Source organism: Chinchilla lanigera, unplaced genomic scaffold (assembly GCF_000276665.1).
Source record: "Chinchilla lanigera isolate Chin_1 unplaced genomic scaffold, ChiLan1.0 scaffold00054, whole genome shotgun sequence".
Classification (NCBI taxonomy): Eukaryota; Metazoa; Chordata; class Mammalia; order Rodentia; family Chinchillidae; genus Chinchilla; species Chinchilla lanigera.
In genome coordinates, this window is record NW_004955455.1 from 8,811,433 (window position 1) to 8,829,460 (window position 18,028).

General features: G+C 50.7%; 1 protein-coding gene across 2 annotated transcripts in view; it reads right to left on the minus strand.

Moving 5' to 3' along the window:
• Fam222a (family with sequence similarity 222, member A) overlaps nucleotides 1-18,028 on the minus strand; it is a 55,017-nt gene that overhangs the window by 22,369 nt on the left and 14,620 nt on the right. For both annotated transcript variants that reach the window (XR_001236314.1, XM_013520493.1), the window contains exon 2: nucleotides 6,276-6,403. Coding sequence is in view for 1 of the 2 variants with exons in the window: in XM_013520493.1 (XP_013375947.1) it covers nucleotides 6,276-6,357 (82 nt within the window). In the remaining variant the exon portion in view is untranslated. The remainder of the gene's footprint in view (nucleotides 1-6,275; nucleotides 6,404-18,028) is intronic.

Below are 18,028 nucleotides of genomic sequence, written 5' to 3' on the forward strand. Positions count from 1 at the left end.
ACTGCAAACAAATGCCAAGAATCGCAGTGATGGGGCCAGATGCTAACATTACAAAGCCTGAGAGTACAGCAGTGGTATCACAAAGGCTGGAAGGAAATGGGGGAGAGGGGGATGGGAGAGTACACTGTTACCCTCATTTAATAGCTGGGTCCAAAAGATATCATTTAGCCAGATGTGGTGGCGCACGCCTGTAATCCTAGCACTTGGGAGGCTGAGGCAGGAGGACTGTTGTGAGTTTGGGCCAGCCTGAGCTATAAAGTGAGCTCAAGGCCAGCCTGAAATCCATAGTGACACCCTGTCTCAAAAGAAAAAAAAAGACAAAATATCATTTAAATATCATTTAAAGCTGATGTCAGTATCAGAAGCCTAAAAATACAAAGTCAACTCTAAGAAGATGTTGTGGAGAGAAAAATGAAATACACTAATTTCATCATTTTGTTCATCTCAGGGAAAATGAGAGATATTCTTGTGAAGAAATAAAGAACTAAAGAGTATATAAAGTTACTCCACTAGAACACAACACCAGCCTACCTTAGAACTAGTAGGTACACAAGACAGAGAACACAGCTCACACAGTGAAAGACTTCTAAACACAAAGCACAGAATGACTGAACTCTATTTAAAGAAAAAAAAAGAGGTATTCATACTGGATCACAAAGCTGACCCAACTTTATGGATGAGTCACACCAAAACAGTCATTCAGAAATGTTGAAATACACAGTGCCTGCCTGGCAAACGCAAGGCTCTGAGTTTGATAGAAGGATTGGCAGAGATTTCAAGAAAAATCCAAATTTTAAAAAAGAGGTTACTATCTTAATTGGTACTGCTGAGTCCAGGTCAGAAAGTATTAAGTATGGTAAAGAAGGATGCAATTCACATCACGATTTAAGGTATTGATATCAGTGCATTAAATAACATTGCTTCATCAGTAATAAAGTCAAAGCTATAGGTGCTACAAGAAGAAAAGAGACTAGAACACATTAGCAGATGATGTCTAATTCCCTTCTCCATCCATGGCAGGGAAGTAAATGTATAGAAGACCTGACAGAATCGGTATGTACCAAATTCTGAATCCTCAAATAAGAGCCATACCTTTTCAATTCCCCATAAAGGAATTACCATTAATTATATCACAAAGAAAACTTCAATAAATTTGAAAAGGTAGAAAGACATGATTCCCTGATCATAATGCAAAAATGAAATGCTCGAAAATCACACAAAATACAAAGTATCAGCTGGATATGGTGGTGCACGCCTGTAATCCCCAGTACTTGGGAGGCTGAGGTAGGAAGATCACCAGGAGTTTGAGGCCAGCCTGAATTGCACAGTGAGTTCAAGGCCAGCCAGGAATACATAGTTAGACCCTGTCTCAAAAAAGAAAAAAGCACTTACTACTTGATGGATGAGACTTAAGTGAGTCTTAGGTTAGTGAAAGAATCAAAATTATAAAATATCTGGAGAGTAAGTTGAAAACACTACACATTAATAGAATATAGCTAAAGAAGTGCTCAAAAGTTGGGCATGGTGGCACATGCTTATAATCTTAGCTACCTGGGAGGCTGAAGCTACAGGATCAAGGTCAGCCTGGGCAACTTAACAAGACCCTAAATTTTTAAAACAAAATTTTTAAAAGGGCTGGAGATGTACTTCCCTGGGTTTTATCCCCAGTACTTTAAAAAAAAAAAAGTGCTCAGAAACTTCATAGCTTAATTTTTCCCTTTTTTGTTTTGTTTGTCAGTATAAGGGTTTAAGCCTTTAACTCAAGAAATTTAAAAAAAAAACTGAAGAGCAAAAGAAAGGTTTTATTAAAAATCATAAATTAATAAATTAGAAACTAGGGAAAGGTAATTACTAATAAATACCCAAGGCAGATCTTTGGGAAAAGGAGATGGATAATACCATTTGCTAACAAAGCTAATCAAGAAAAATGGGGAAAGGCTGCAAAATATATAAGAAGGGTAGGAGTTAGGGACGTAGCCAAATAGTAAAGCACTTGCCTAGCATGTGCAAGACCCTGGGTTTGATCCCCAGGATGGCCAAAATAAAAAGCATAAAATAAACAAGGTTTAAAATAACTACTTATAACAACTGAAAAAAATTGCTTTGTTCAACCTTATGCAAATAAATTTGAAAATCTGGATGAAGCTGATAGTTTTTTTTTTTTTGAGAAACAAAACTTACTAAAACTCATTCAAGAAGCAGTAGAATAAATTATTACAGAAGAAAATATTACAGAAGAAATACAGAACAATATCAAAGAGCTGCTGGCCTACCCCAGTAAAGACACTAGCCCAGTCCAGTAGGGAGTCAGCCAGCAGCTTTTAAAGAACTGGTAGTTCCATTTCTAACCAAACTGCTCAAGATCACAGGGAAGAGAGAAAGGCTCCCCAGATAGCAAAACCCAACACAAAATTATTCCAAAAACAGAAAACTCCAAAACAACCTTTCTGATGAAGTTGACACAAAAATCCCAAGTCAAATAAGTCCAGGTCAGCGAGTATATTATAAAGAAATACTTCCCATGAGCAAGTGGAGATCAACCAGGAATGCAAGGACGGTTCAATATGAAGAAATCTGTTAATGTCATTATTCATATTAATGGATTGAAGGAGAGAAGCCGTATGTTCATCTTCATAAACACTGAAAAGTCATTTGGCAAAGTTCCAAAGTCCATTCTTGATTTTTTTCCAACCCCTTAATAAAACAGGAATAGATGGAGACTGACTTAACCTAATAAAATACCTGTCCCAAAGCCAGCATTTGCTTAATAGGGAAACCTTGAAATGTCAAAGGAAGAATGTCTGTTACTACCGCTATTATTTTCATTGTTCAAGGATAGTAGCCAAGTCTATTAAATAAAACAAATCATGGCATAAAACAAAGTAGGAGGTAAAATTATCATTTGTAGTTTTCACTAGAAAACCCAAGACACTAAATTGAAAAACATTATCAACAATAAAAGAATTCAGTAAGGTGGCAGAAGTTAACAGCCTTCATACAAACCACCTCCATTTACGGAAGAAAAGACTAATCAAGCCAAACTATCCAGAGGTAAGCATGGCCAAAAAATGTACAAGATCTAAATGAAGCAAATATTAAAAAATTCCTAAGGGACACAAAAGGAAGTCTGAACAAACAGTAAGGCATATCATGTTCTTAGAGGGAAAGATGCCATTATCGAAATGATATTTCTTCCTAGATTCATCTGTAAGTGTAATGCACTCATAGTAAAAATGCAGATAGGCTTTTTGGGGTTTTTAAATGATTTTTGGGGGATCTTTTTTTGAGATTGGGTCTCGCTATGCCGTTCAGGCTGGGCTTGTGCCCACTTTATAGCCCAGGTGGGTCTCAAACTCACAAGCCTGCCTCAGCCTCCCAAGTGCTAGGATTACAGGCGTGTACCACCACACCTAGCCTTCAAGGGACTTTTGTTTTTACCTACACAAGTGGATTCCCTAGTTCAGACAGTAAAATACATGCAGCAGCCAGGGAAATTTGATGGGGGTGGGAGGAATAACAAGAAGTAATGAGGTCTACCAAATATTAAAACATATACATGATACAACATGGATGAGCCTTGAAAACATTATGCTAAATGAAAGAAGCCATTCACAAAAGACCACATACCATAAGAGTCCACCCTTAGGCAAGTCCAGAATTGGAAAACCTATATACAGAGAAGGGGTATGTGTGTGGGAGGAGAAATAAGGGGGTAGCTACTGATGGATGTGGAGTTTCTTATTATGAAAATGCTCTAAAACTGAATCAGGTAAACTGGACGTGGCAGTGCATGACTGTAGTCCCAGCACTCTGGAATGCTCAGGCAGGAAGATTACAAATTCAAGCCCAGCACAGGCAACTTAGTGAGACCTTGTCTCAAGATTAAAAAAATAAATAAGAGTACTGAAGATGTTACACTGTGAAGGCCCTGGATTCGATCACTAGTACCGCTAAATAAAAAAACCGCATCATTTGATGAATACACTAAAACTACTAAACTGTTTACTTTAAATGGATAAATGGTATGTAAATTATATCTCAATAAAACTTTTAAAAGTATTAGACTACAATAATTAAAACAGCATTACACTGATATTTCAAGACACTTGAATCCATACCTCACACTTTACACCAATAAATTACAAGATCCTGTATTTAAAAACAAAACAAAACAAAACAAAACAAAACCCAACAAAACCCAACAGAAAAACAACTCAGCCAGAGAAGGACATTCTAAGTATGATGCAAAATCTAAGGCCATAAAGGAAATGCTGACAACTCACTTCCCAAAGAAAGCTCCTCCATGGCAGAACCAAAGACAAAGGACAAGGTGGGGAAAACTTCTCCAATTCATGAGACAGGTAACAGGCTAGTTTTGTCCTCTACGAGTAGCTCCTACATCGCATGCCCGTAATGCCAACACTCAGGAGGCCGAGGCAAGACGATCACCACACGTTCAAGGCCATCCTGGGGTACATAGTGAGATCAAGACCAGCCTAAGCTGCACAGTGAGACACTGTATTTAAAAAAAAAAGTTCCTACAAATTAATAAGGACAAGGACAATCGCTCCAGTCAAAAGATGGACCAAAAAGATAAGTAGATTCTTTAAGGAACAACAAACAGCTCAGACATGAAAAGATGTGCAACCTCGTTTGTTCTAAAGCACAACTACACTCTGATCCTCTTCATTGCTCGGGTGAACCAAACCTCCAGGTCTACTGTGACACGGTGATGGAGCGGGTGTGGGGAAGCAGGTCCTCTTACACAGTGCTGTGGCGTGTGCACCAGCGCGATGTCTTAAAGATGTCAGACCACAGCTACCAAAATTACAAACCCTCGTACCTTTGACCGAGTATTCCCGCTTCGAGAAACCTACCCTGGATTTCATGCATACCCTGTGACATATGTCGGGTTTATTGTTGCATTGCTTGTGATGGCACCGGGTACAGTCTGAAGAGAGGGCTGGCCACGTAAATTAGGGTTCACCCTTGCTAGGGAAAACTATGTAGGTGAAGAAAAAGGGAGCTTTTTAGAAGCTGACACACAGGATATATCGTACAGTGGGAAAGTGAGGTGCGGGACAGGGTAAAATATGGGTACCTACACATTTGCGGGGATGTACATAAAACACCTGGGAGAACACCCAGGTAGCTGACGACCTTGGCTGCCTCTAGGAGGGGTAGGCTTTTGTTTCTACACCCCTTCCTTTGGTGTACTGGACAACAACAATGTCACCTTGTTTAAAGACAAATATTTAAAATGCAAGAAAAAAATGGTAAGCATGATGATAAACAACTGTCTGGGTTACAGAGCAGCCAGAGGGAGGGGCAGGGACTGCAGTGCACTGGCGCCAGATATCCCCTTCCTGGGGTGAAGCTGCAGTACAGCTTCACAGGCTTACGCTACTGCACCCTCTGATTTTTTTCAAGAGACACTAGAAATCCAGGTTTTATTCAAGTCTCTCTGTTTTTAACTCTACTGGGTTCTTCAAAGTTTTTTTTTTTAAAGCCTTTGGTGGCTGAAAACACTGTCAGATGGCTTGGGACCCTGCTGCTACATGGTCAAACAGGACTGACCTGAGGAGGTCACCGAGTTCGGCTCCCTAAAATGACACACAGACAAGCAAGGGTAGAGGGGAAGGACGCACCCAAGATCACACAGTGAATGAGACCCTGGGCTGGGCCCGATTGGGACTATTTTTGCTTCTATGCCATCCTATTTTGTACCAATGCAGGAAAATGAGGGTAAGCAACACAGACAGGGCTTGTGGTGAGATGGGAGAGGACAAGGGGAGCACTGGTGCCAGTCAGGGACAGAGAAGGCTGCAGGGAAGGAGGTCAGGCCTGAGTTAAGAGTGCTGTCCAGTAGGAGTCGGTGCCACTGTGGAGGAGGACCGCAAAAGGCAGCATAGCATGGGCAGAGGCCTAGCAGGGGTCCTAGGGAGGGCGGTGGGAGGGACACAAGATGCTAAGACAGGACCATGGAAAGGGACCAGGAGATGAAGGGAGGAGGGAAGGAGGAGAGAGGAAGGGAATGAAAAAAAAGATGTAACGTGTGTGTGTCCCAATTCCCCACAGTGAATGAACCATTGTGTATTGCAAGCATGCTAATAAAAATACAGAGACAGGACCACAGTGGAAGGACTTGCTGGGGCGAGGGACAGTGCTAGGCGGGGGCCTGTCCTCGGGCCTAAGGAACAGAAGGCAGGCCCTGTGGGCTGAGGGCAGGCAGAGGAGGAGAAGGGGACAGGAGGCCGGGGAGGGCTCCTACTCACACTTGCGCAGCTCCAGACTCTTGCTCGGGCAGGCCAGGTGCTGGCCCGGTGGGTTTTGGGTCCTCTGCAGACAGGCCAGCATGGCTGAGTCGGGGGCCCCCAGCGGGGCACGTTCTACGGCAGGGTCCCTGTGAGGAGGGAGACAAGGCGCTGGTCACTCAGGGTTGCTCCACGTCCACCGCCCACCGCCCTCTGCAGGATCCCACCAAACACTGGAGACTTTCAAAGGGGCCACCCTTTCCCCCTCCCCACACAGACGGGGACACTGAGGCATCTGGGGGCTCGTCCCCGGCATTACAGGAAGGGAGAGAACCCAAGTCTCTTGAGTGGTGGATTTCTACTAAAGACAGGGCCAGAGCTGATGAATCTTACGTGCCCCTGGCCTGCTCAGCGTGTGGGTCACCATCCTGCGGGCTGCCGTGATATGCCCAAATCAGGTAAGATCCTCCCCTCTGAACCCCACGGCAGGCTGACTTCCTGCTGTGGCAGACCCCAGTTCTCTTGTGACTCCATGAGCAGATCGCTCAGCCCATCATGGGCAGCTGCAACCTTAACGCATACTACAGCTCAGGCTCCACGAGTCACCAAAGCTCCTTTGACCCGGGATCTCTGTCGCTGTCTGACTAAGCTCCTCCACCCCTGCCGCCCAAGTAGAAAGGACAGGGGCACCTGCAGCAGCTCTACTTCGCTAGGCAGAGCTCTGTGGCCCTTAGGTGGCAGCTTACAAGTGGCTTCCATGCTATACCCACTCCCAGAGCCAGATGCCAGAGTACACTGCCCTGCTGAGGACGCCTCTGGAGCCTGAGGCAATGTCTGAGCCACTGGGCTACCCGAGGGAGGGGACTTCCCTCCCTCATCCCTTCTGCTAGGGAGAAGGTGGGGCCAGGTGTGAGCTCAACCTAACCTGGCGCCTTGTCGCCAACTGCCCCCACCCCCAACTGGGTCACCTCCACCCTTGCCACGGTTTAAAAAGAGGAGGAAAAGGGAGAGGGAGTGTGTGTTTAAAGGGAAGAAAGGGAAGTTATTTAATACTAAACAGGTGTCTGGAGCCCTAAATTCTGCCGCTTTCTTCTAATAATGAAGTATTCATGAGGAAAAGCCGTTTTTCACTACTTTCTTAAGATACTAATTTCACAACAAGCTCCTTGTTACGGCGCAATTATTCCAATCTTGTATTTCCCCGAGACGGTGGCAGCCTCCTGTCTGTCCTGGCCTCTTGGTAAATGAAAGACAATCACGTAACCACCTTTCATTATGCTCTATTTTACTTTCAGCAAAGGTACCCTGAAAGAAATGATTTCCTCTGAAAGGGACTTTTATTCAGTTTCAAAACCAATTTTCTCCTATTACTGTCTCAAAAAAAAAAAAAAAAAAAAAAGGAGAGACAGACACAGAGAGAAAAGTGGGGGATGGATGTGGGGGAGGGAAGGTGATTCTCCTCCCCTCCCCCCAATCGCCAGCCTAACAGCAAAGCAATAAAAAGCTGCAGTATCCACTTCCTGGCTTTGATTTCTGGTAATTTTAAAATATGCCATTACAATCAGGCAGAAATTATACAGTTTAAAAGGGAGTGAAGTGGGGCTTACTGCAGGGATGAAAGTCCTCGACTGCGGAGCACAGCACAGCTCCTCGGGGACCTGGGACGTGAGCAGGTGGCAGAACAGGCCTGGCTTGGGCCCCCTCCGCCACATCCCTGGTCACTGGCCTTGAGGACACACCCAGGCACGTGGGTGTGCTCTGCCCTCCCGGACATGACGGGCTGGGCATCCGCACACTCCCCCTGGAACATAAATACACCGTTCACCTCGGAACACGCTCCCCGCATGCGCAGGCCGTCCCCTGCGGCACACCCGGAAGGTATCAGGCCTTTCCACCTCCTGCCCCATGCCAGTCTTACCACCCTGATGTAGGGGAAGGGTAGGAGGAGAGCTCAAAAAAGCCAGTCCATGCCCTCCCCCCTTGACAGACCCAAAGAAGGCAACCCCTGCCCGGGGCCACCCAGCAGGTAGTGGCCCAACCGCCTGGCCCTCAGCCCTGGAGCTCTGTTACTGCCCAGAGGCCGGGCCGAGCAGGCTAGAAGAAGAGAGGCCAGGGACCCAGAGTGCAAAGGAGACCTGGGTTAGAAGTGGGAAACCTCTCCTGGTGCCTACTGTGTGACCCCAGGTGGACAGCTGCCCCTCTTCAGACTCTGAAAGTCACCCCATGATCCCTATGATCCCCCCAGGCCATTTTCTTCCTGGGTCCTGGACATATGCAGCCCTCCCTCCATCCTTTCACCAGGTGCCAGGGACCAGCAGCCCAGCCCTCGCCAGGCCCACAACTCCATGGGCCACAAGTCCCTGCAGCTTGCAGTGGAAAAGGGCAAGCTGGGGCTGCAGCTGTGACGTGAGGGCAGACTGCCCGCTGTGCGGCTTTTGGGCCCCGCCAGCTGCCCCTCACTGGGAGCCCTTTCACAGGCAGCTCTAGCAGCCAAATAGGGCCACCGACAGCTCAGAGGGCCAGTGGGGAGCTTCAGGAGGAGACAGCATGCATTCAGGCTCCGCTTTTCCAGGGTAGCAGCTACGTCATCCCTTTTCTTGCCTCTAGAAGACCAGCAGGGAAGGCCCTGTCGGTAAGCCTGTCACCCTTGGACAGGAGAGGTTTCTTTCCTTTACATGGCTTCCTGCTGCTGGGACAGGTCTGGGATGGGGGAGTGGGTCCCCTCGCCCCCCGTTCCCAAATCATCCCCTTATCTACAAACAAGACAAATCAGAGGCCCTCTTGGGCCTTAACACCTCTCTGGCCTCAGCAGCAGCCTGACTTTCTGGCCTGGGCCTCTCATCTCTGGCAGCTTCCTCCTGGCTGTCCCTCCAGACAGCTCCTCACACCTCGGGGACATGCGGTCCTCTGCCCACAGCACCCCCAGCTTCATCCCTGTTGGTTTTAGCGCTCAGTCCTCCCTCCTCTGGGTGTCCCCCGTCTCAGCCCTGATCTTGCCAACTTGTAATTGCCCATTTTCATGTCTTTTTTTTTTTTGTCTTTTTGAGACAGGGTCTTGCTATGCAGTTCAGGCTGACCTTGAGCTCACTTTGTAGCTCAGGCTGGCCTTGAACTTGCAATGATCCTCCTGCCTCAGCCTCCCAAGAGCTGGGATTACAGGCGTGTGCCACCATGCCTGGCTCATGTCTCTCCATTAGATTGTGAGTTTCGGAGGGGCAAGGACTATGTCTTATTTCTCTTTCTCTCTAGTGCCTGGCAAAGAGTGATCATTTAATAGATGTCGAATGAATGGCTGCATCAATGAGTTCGTTATTGTCAGATAAAAGGCAGGCCCAGAGAAGCCAAGTGTTCTGCACAAGATCACACAGCAAGCCTAGGACAGGACTGGGGCCTGGGACTCTACTGTCTTGCCTCTGTCTCATTTGCACAAACCAGCCTCCTGGAACCCCCACATGGACTCTCGCGCCAGGCCAGGGGCCATCCAGGGAGCACTGCTCATTTTGAAACCCTATCTGCAAAATCTGTTTATAAGCTCAAGGTCTTTTGTGACTTTAATAATAAAAAGGGGGAGAGGGAGGGAAAAAAATGTCTCGAGCCTCAATGATTAGAATGCTTTGGCACCATCCCTGACATGGGGGCTGATAAGACGCCTTATCTCAGAGACACCGAGGAAAAGGTCCCCTCCACCAGATAACGCCCCGGCTGTCGATATGCCCTTTCATAGCTGAGGATTTAGATAAAGGAAATGTGACAGGGGAGGGGAAAGAAAGGAAGGAACTTTGCAAGTCCGAGGAGGAATTGAGCCCGCTGCTTGCCCCGGCAGAACAATGAACGGGAGAAGGATGTCTAAGGGCTGTCTTTATTTTTATTAAAAGAACAGAGAATTGGGGCCTTTGGCCCTGCCTGGCTTTTGTCATCTCTCCCTGTCTGGCTGGCTGCAGAGGCCAGTGGGAGGGGATGACTTGGAGATAGCAATGTGGACCTTGGTGCTCTAACAGCAGCCAGTGTTTGCAGACTGTCTCCCTTGTGCCAGGCCCTGTGCCCATCCTCTCCTTTCCACCTCACTGATCCTCTCTAGTAGGTTCTGTGTTTAGCTCTGTCTCACAGATTAGGAAATGATCACAGAGAGGGGAAGCAATTGGTGCAAGGTCAAAAAAGCTTGTAGGTGGCAGACCCAGGGCTGTCAACAGATTCTGAACCTTAATTCATGGTATGGCAACTCTGTAGTGTCAGTCAGCTGGGCAGGGAGGAACAGCAGCCAGGCCCCACTTCTCCCCAGGACCCCAGTCCACTCTGATTTTACCCAGAGGGCTGGGATCACAGAGGCGGAGATGAAGGCGGAAGGAGGGCAGAGACTCCTAGGAGGTCACCCATTCGGTCCATGAACATTCGGTGCCGGGCAGAACAGTACCGACGTGAGTGTCTCAGGCCTCGCCCACTCTGGTAGCAAACACTTGCCCAGCATCTGCTGGAGGCCACCCCGGTGGCATGTACTGAGAATATGGAAATCAGCAAGAACGTCCTGCCCAGAAAGTGCCAGGGCAACGGCCAACCAGAACTGACCTCCCACAGCTGAAGCCAGCCCTGGCTGTAACCAGACTCTGCTGGCCTCCCCCTGCAGACCCCAGCAGCGGGTGGGTGGGACTTGCCCTCATGCGTCATCAGGGCTGGGCTGGCCCTGGAGCAAGACAGAGTGTGAAGATGCACTTGCACTTCATGGCAGGGCAAGGCTGTGACCCTGTGAAGGCCACGGACTGCACCCCTTCAGCCCTCATCCTCCCCCTTCTCCCCGGAGCTGCCCACTCCGGCTTCTCAGCTTCTGTGGCTCCACTCGAGGCCAAAGACCCGACTGTAGCCAAGAAGGAAGGACATGCCAGGCCCTTCCCAGAGCCAACAGGACCAGGAGTCTTGCTGGCCACACAGGCTCAGGGTGGCACCAGCCAGCCAGGGACCAGGCACTGGGGTTCTGAGCAGCTGGGTGACCTTGAGGAAGTCACTGCACCCGAGTCTCCGTTAACTGAAGCTTAAAGGAAAGGGAGACAGCTGACTGAATGAGGGCCACAAGACAACGGTACGATTTGGTTTCCTGACACAAGCTGTACACAAAGTACAGGTCCTTAGCTTGTTGGTACAAAAAGGACTTTCGGCGCCATCCCTGTCTCTTGGGGATTTAGAGTCTCGAATGGGGACAAGACGGGAAGCTAGAAAGCCCCAGTAGTTTGTGCAAAGAGCAGACTGGTCAGCGAGGATGCTGAGTCCCCTAAAAGGAGGGGGAGGAAGAGACGGTGCCTGCCACCCTTCCATTCTCACCCCCTCCCTGTGGCCATCACTGCAGTCCCCTTCTCTCACACTCTCCTGGCCCCGCTGCTGCCCCAGCCACACGAAGAGGCTGAAGTGGTGGTGGGAGGCCCGGGATGGGAGAGGAGAATGAACACCAGACTGGGGGTGCTGAGGTCAGAGCACGGCTGTGTGGCCCTTGGAAGGTCACTTCTCTGCTCAGTCCCTAGCACTGCAAACCAAGCCAGCCAAAGCCTGCGGAAGTGGAGCCCTCTTTCTGGAGAGGGGAGAAACTACCGGCCCTTGACCAAGATGGAGGGGCAGAGGACCCTTACTCAGAAGTCACTGGGAATCGGGCACACAGTGCCTCCCCCACTGCCTCTGGGGCTCCCTCCACAGGAGGGCCCGTTGTCTGGCTTTTCTTCTTCTGGCTCCTTGTCCTCAAGTCTCCTTTCTTCTCCTTCCCTGCTCTCTGATTCTCTCTCCCTGCCTGACCCTTCTCCCGTTTTCCTTCCCCTCTCCCAGTCCCCCCCCCATCGCCCTCTCTCTCTGCAAGGCAGCCACGGCAGAAGCCCCCTCTCCTGCTCCTCCCTCCCCCAGCCCTGTTCCAGAGCCTGCGGCCTTCCAGGGGACCCTGTTAATAATTAAATGTTAATCTAAAAAGCAATTTGAGCTGCAGCTAGGAAGATCTGGTTAGAGATTACATTAGCATGGAGGAGGCCAGGGTAATTTTCTTTAACCCCTCTCCTGATCTCTCCAGCCGGGGAATCTTCGAGTCACACGGCACTGCTGATTAAACCGGCACAGGGCTTGGCTGTGGATAAGGGACCTGTGAAAAGTGATTATTTCCCACTGCCATTTGGGCCGCAGCACCAGAAGAGGATTTTCACTCTCTCTTAAGGTTGGGAGTGGGGCAGCACCACCCCCTTCAACAGGAGGTCTCATCTCCCGCCAGGATTACTGCAGCATCCGCTCCCACCCCACCCCCACCCCCACCCCGGGCCAGAGGTCCCTCTAAGATGCAAATCTGGTCACCCAGCAGACTGCCTGCCTCTACTTAAGCTCCGTGTGGCCCAAAATCCCTCTTTAGTCCTCCCTTGCTGTTTCTGCCGCCTCATCTGGGTCTGGTTTTGGACACTAGAGCCAGAGATGCTGCTAACCCTGGGCCAAAGAGGAGAGCAAAGCGATAAAGTGATAATCACGAATTCTGAGTGGTAGCCTGAGTCCTCCAGCGGGCCTCCCTCAACACCGGGCTCTCTCTCACCTGTACACCTGCCGGTTTGCCTCATGCAACCCTTTCTGCTCACACCTTTCCTGGGTCTCCACGCCTTAAGATTCTACCTGACTACCAGGTTCTTCAGGGCTGGGTGCTAGAGCTAGAGATATTGGAAGTTCTGGACGATAGGGGAGACGAAAAAAATAAAGTTACAGTCACAGATTCTAGACGGCCTCTAAATACACAAGGTGCGTAATAAGCACATGTGAAGTAGTCCAGTGAACGGATCCCTGACGTGGCTCTGCCCAGCCTTCCTCCACGGCTTCACAATGCTGTCTCCAGTGCCTGTGCATAGCAGGCCCCAGGACAACATGGCCCAAAGGCAGGGTGGGCAACAGGTGGGGCTCAGGAAGTGTCCTACTGGGACACAGGACTGGGGTCTGCAGCGGGCGGCTGTCCCTGTGCCCTTCAGCACCACGGCCAGCTCCTAGCGCCTGCTCAAGAAACGGGTGGGGCCATCGGAGAGCCTAGTGATGTCAGCTGCCAGAAGAACTAACCCTGTCTTCTTCAGCACTCCAACCTCTGGGGACCGCATGACAAACACCTACTGTGTGTCCTATGCTACATGCTAGGCAGCCACTGACTCTGGGGGTGTGGGAGGCGCCAGTGGTATAACAAGGCAAAAAGACGAAGGGAAGCCAGGATGGGGCCAGCCCACCTGGCCTGGGGGTGTCACACCAGATCAGCGATGGAGAACCTTTTAGAACTTTGAATGATACTGAACAGCTACCTTCACCACATGTGCCATAGGTTTGCCATCACTACTCCAGATGTTTTCTAAAGAGAACAACAGTATTCCATTTGGACTGTGGAGATAGGTGCCTGATCTGTATCACTAGACTATAATTCCCAGCTTAACCCCTGAAATCTGGCTTTGGGCAAATCCCTCCATCTCTTTAAGCCTCAGTTTCTTCATCTGAGAAAGGGGTTCATTTCTTATCATGTATGTGCCAGGGTCATGGGACAGCTGCCCAAGTTGGAGCCACAATAATCATTTAGGTTCATGCTCCACAGGTGAGCAGGAAATAGCCAAGTGGAGGGGTCCTGGGCTGAGACTGAACAGGCAAGCGTGGGGCTTGGGGAAGACTACAGATGAGGTGGGAGAGCTTGCGCTGCAGAGGGCGAACCTCTGCTGAGTACCAGACAGCACCTCTTCCAGGAGAAGCCAGCCAGGGGCCCAGCTTCCAGGCAGGGCGAGTCTCAGGGAAGAGCAGGGATGGAGGGCACGGCAGATGGCTCAAAAGCCCCTCTTCCAGGATGGAGGAACGATCAGATTGGCAACAGACCAGAGACTGCTCCCAGGGAGTGGGTGGGCGAGGCCCATCCTCCTGTAATGAGCCTCTGGTGGGTCCTGGCAGGGAGGGGGTGGGGACAGAATCCAGAATCACAAACCCCTCCTTTGCTCGCCTTCTAAAGTCTCCTCCCCAGAGAGTCGGATTTCAAGGTGGGGACTTTGGGGAGGGGACACTGTACTGTCCCTGGGGGGATCTCCCCTCTCCTAGTTCTGGCCCACACCGTCAAGTCTCCAGCCCATCACCCGCCAGCAAAGGTGGGAGGAAACTGGGAATCGAAACCAAGTATCAGTACCACGATGACACAGTGGGCACCAGGGAGCCTGGCAGAAGCCGCCCCTCTCAACCCAGCATTTTTGGAGGAGGCACGGGCCTTTCTGGAGGGGCAACATGTAAACAGAAGTCAAAGTGGAGGTGTTGCCAGGTGACACCGGGCCTAAGGGGTCCCCTGGAGAAGGAACACGATGCAGAGGCAAAGGTGAGAAAAGCGGAGTGTGAGCGGCTCAGAGCCCCCAGTCCCACCCATCCCCCAAGCCCCCACACCTACAGTTCAGGGTTAAACCAGGTAACAGAGAAGAAGATCTAATAGTAAGAGCAATAATAGAGCTAGTTTTTATTTTTAGTGTTCCCCATGGGCTCAGCACTTTACAGACATCACCTCATTTAACCCACCTCTCAATCGGGAGAATGACGATCACTGTCACACTCAAGGGGAAGCAGGCTGGAGGGGCTGTCCAGGGCCACGGGCAGGCTGGACGGCACAGCGGGGAGAAAAGCCCCGAGGACCAGGCGGGCCTGAGCCACACAGGGCCTGAGGATTCAGACACCGAGAGGAGGAGGCAGACTGGACCAGGGAGGGAGCGGTCCAGAAGTGCTTCGAAGGTGAAGCGTTGTGATGGGAGAAGGGAGGTAGACAGAAGTGGCTGGTGAGGGCTGTAGCCTCGAGCCAAGATCAACAGATGTTTCTGGGGCTGGGGCAGAAATGAGAGCAGCCTTCTGGGCAGGGGCCAGGAAATAGGACACTTGGGCTCAATGACAATGCCAACACTTGGCTCAGCAATTCCACACCTGGATTGGGGAGCTTCCACCATTTGGTTTTTAAACCTCCGAGAGCCAATCACACATCACTTGGAAGCGGACCGGTCTCCAGCTCTCAACTTCTGCTGCCAGCTGGGGGCCTCTGACCCTCTTACAGGGATGAGGCCCCTCCATGTCATCCAGCCGCAGGGCACCGTGGTGTCCAAAGCCCTGGGCACAGGAGCTGCCACAGCCCAGTGTGTGCCTGGGTTTATCTCTGCAGAGTTTCATTTTCCTCCTTTGTGCTCCTCGGCATTTCTCATTCTTCTACGATGAGCATGCAGCCCTTCTGTTTCTGTTACCTTGGGAATGTTTCAAAGGGATTTTAGCCCCGGACCACCTGGAGATGGAAGGCTGGTGCTTGGCTAAGTAAGTTTCCGGCCAGAGCGGGAACAGCAGCTGGGAGGAGGAAGTGGGGGTGCGGCAGGCAGGGGGGCTGATGCCCTGAAGCTTTGAAGCGGGAGCTTTCGGGGAGCCAGATTGAGCCTAGCCAACCCATAAACAGGTCCTGGCAGCAACATCTCTGTAACTGGGCCCCGCTCTGCCCAGGACCCCAGCATCTCCTGGCCTCCAGCCCTTCTCCAGATGCTTGGCCAGGCCAGGCTTCTCCACGTGAAATCCACCCCCTCCCCACTCGAAACTTCTCTATTGGCTTCTATGGCATTTCTAACAGTACACCTGGAGGCCACACGGCAACCTCTTCCCCACCCCTATCTGCACTGCCCCTACCCCCTTGCTAACATTGCTCGGTCTCACTGGGTTTCTTTCTGGTCCTCCAACAGGACAACCTCAGTCTGACCTTTGCATCTATGGTTTTGACACTACCTCAATATTAAACACCAGCACTGTCCAACAGAAGTAGGTGGTGATACAAGCTGTGTGTGTAAGTGCCAATTTTCTAGTAGCCACAGAGGAGATTAAGTTTAATAATATATCTTATTTAGTCCACTAGATCTTAAATAGTTACCATCTCAGGATGGGACACAGACTCAAGAATTACCAAAGAGACAGTTTATGTTCTTTTCACACGGCATATTTGGAATCCGGGGTGGTCTGTACACAGACGGGACATCTCAGCTCATACTTGCCTCACTGTGAGGGCTCATCACCACCTGCGCAGGGTGCACGGCTACACGGTCCCCAGCACGTCCCCACCTGCCCGCAGCATTCCCCTGGCAGCTTTGTCTCATCAGGCCTCAGTTCAAACACTACCTCCTCCCACAGGCCCTTCTGGATCAAGGTCAAGCTGGTACTTCCTGCCCTGCCATCAGCCCCTCACCTTGCCTTCCTTTACTAGCATGAGCACCCTAGAGATCTGCCTGATGAATGCTGAGTGCCTCCCCAGCAGGGCAAGAATCCACTGCGTTTGCACTCGGGGCACACGAGAGGTGCCACAGGTGGGCAGGGAGTGGGGGTTGGGGAGGGACTGGAGGTAGCAGGCCTGGCCCTTGTCTCCCTGCAGTTCAAATTCTACTCTGGGTGATGAGGCAGTGGGATGTGTGTGTGTGTACATCCTGTGTGTGTATACACACACACACACACACACACACACACACACAGCTCCCTCGCTCCTCCCCCACTTCTGCAAAGTGGCCAGGCCCGGAAGATGGGCCTCCTTTCAAAATCAGCCCAGTGCAGAAAAACGGCTGTGACAGCACAAAGCGGAGATTGAATCAGCGACGGGCCGATTGCCTGGTGACGGTTACAAATGATCTGATGTGGAAAAGACGGGATCAGATGTGTGCGGAACAGCGGCTGCTCCGCACCCCCACGAGCCAGACAGTGGGCTGCTGGGTGGGCGGGCAGGCGGCAGGTGGCTCCCAGGAGCCCAGGACAGGACATGCTGACGGCAGCGAGCAGTGAGCCCTTCCTCTGGCCAGGCCCCGGGCTTGTGAGGCCAAGCAGGCACCCAGATGTGCAGCACCTGGGCAGAAAGTTCCCCACAGGAAACCAAGCACTCGGCTCCTTTCATTTTCTTCACCAGCCTTGTCATCTCCAAACACAAAAAGATGAACATTACTTTCCTAATGCGGGAGAAAAAGAACCTTCCCCCTACTTCTCACTCCTGCCCAGTCCCTGGCCTCTCTTTTCTGAACCTCAGCAGGCTGCCAGGAGGGACCACCCTGCTATCCACAGCTCCCACCCTATCCTATGCACGGGGAGACCCCAACCAGGGCTCTCAGGCACCTAGTACTGAATGTCATCTTACTGTGACCCTTGCTAAAGCCTTGTGCAGGGAGGCTGGATTCAGAGGGCCTGGGCAGCTAGCCCAGGGGAGCCCAGCAGTGAAGAGATTGAACCTCAGGCCAAGCACACAGTAAATGCTCAATAAACCCCAGGTGAACAGAGGGATTGTCAGGCCTTTATTCCTCACTGCTCCTTGGTAACCCAGAGCTCACAGTCCTCTCCAGCCCTTGGAGTCTCTCCTGTTTCTTTTTGGTTTTTTCAGACAGGATCTCACTATGTAGTCAAGGCTGGCCTTGAATTGAACTTACTATGTAGCCCAGACTGGCCTTGAACTCACTGCAATCCTCCTGCCTCAGCCTCCTGACAGCTGGGATCACAGGCGTGTGCCACCATGCCTAGTGGGTCTGTCTCCTGCTTTCTTTTAACACACACTTAGAACACCCGGCCCCAGAGAACTGAGTGAGCACTCAGCAGTGCAGGAGTGAGTGAGCAGGAGTCCCCTCCTGGGCCTACTGTCAGGGGGAACAGGCCAGGAAGCAGTGAATGCTCCGCCCAGCCTGGCCATGGAGGCTCAGGGGCGTGGAGCGTCTAGAGGAGGGAAAGCCTCCCCAGGACTGGGCAGGGGTATTAGGCCACCCCATGGGGTGTGAGCATCCAGGCTTTCT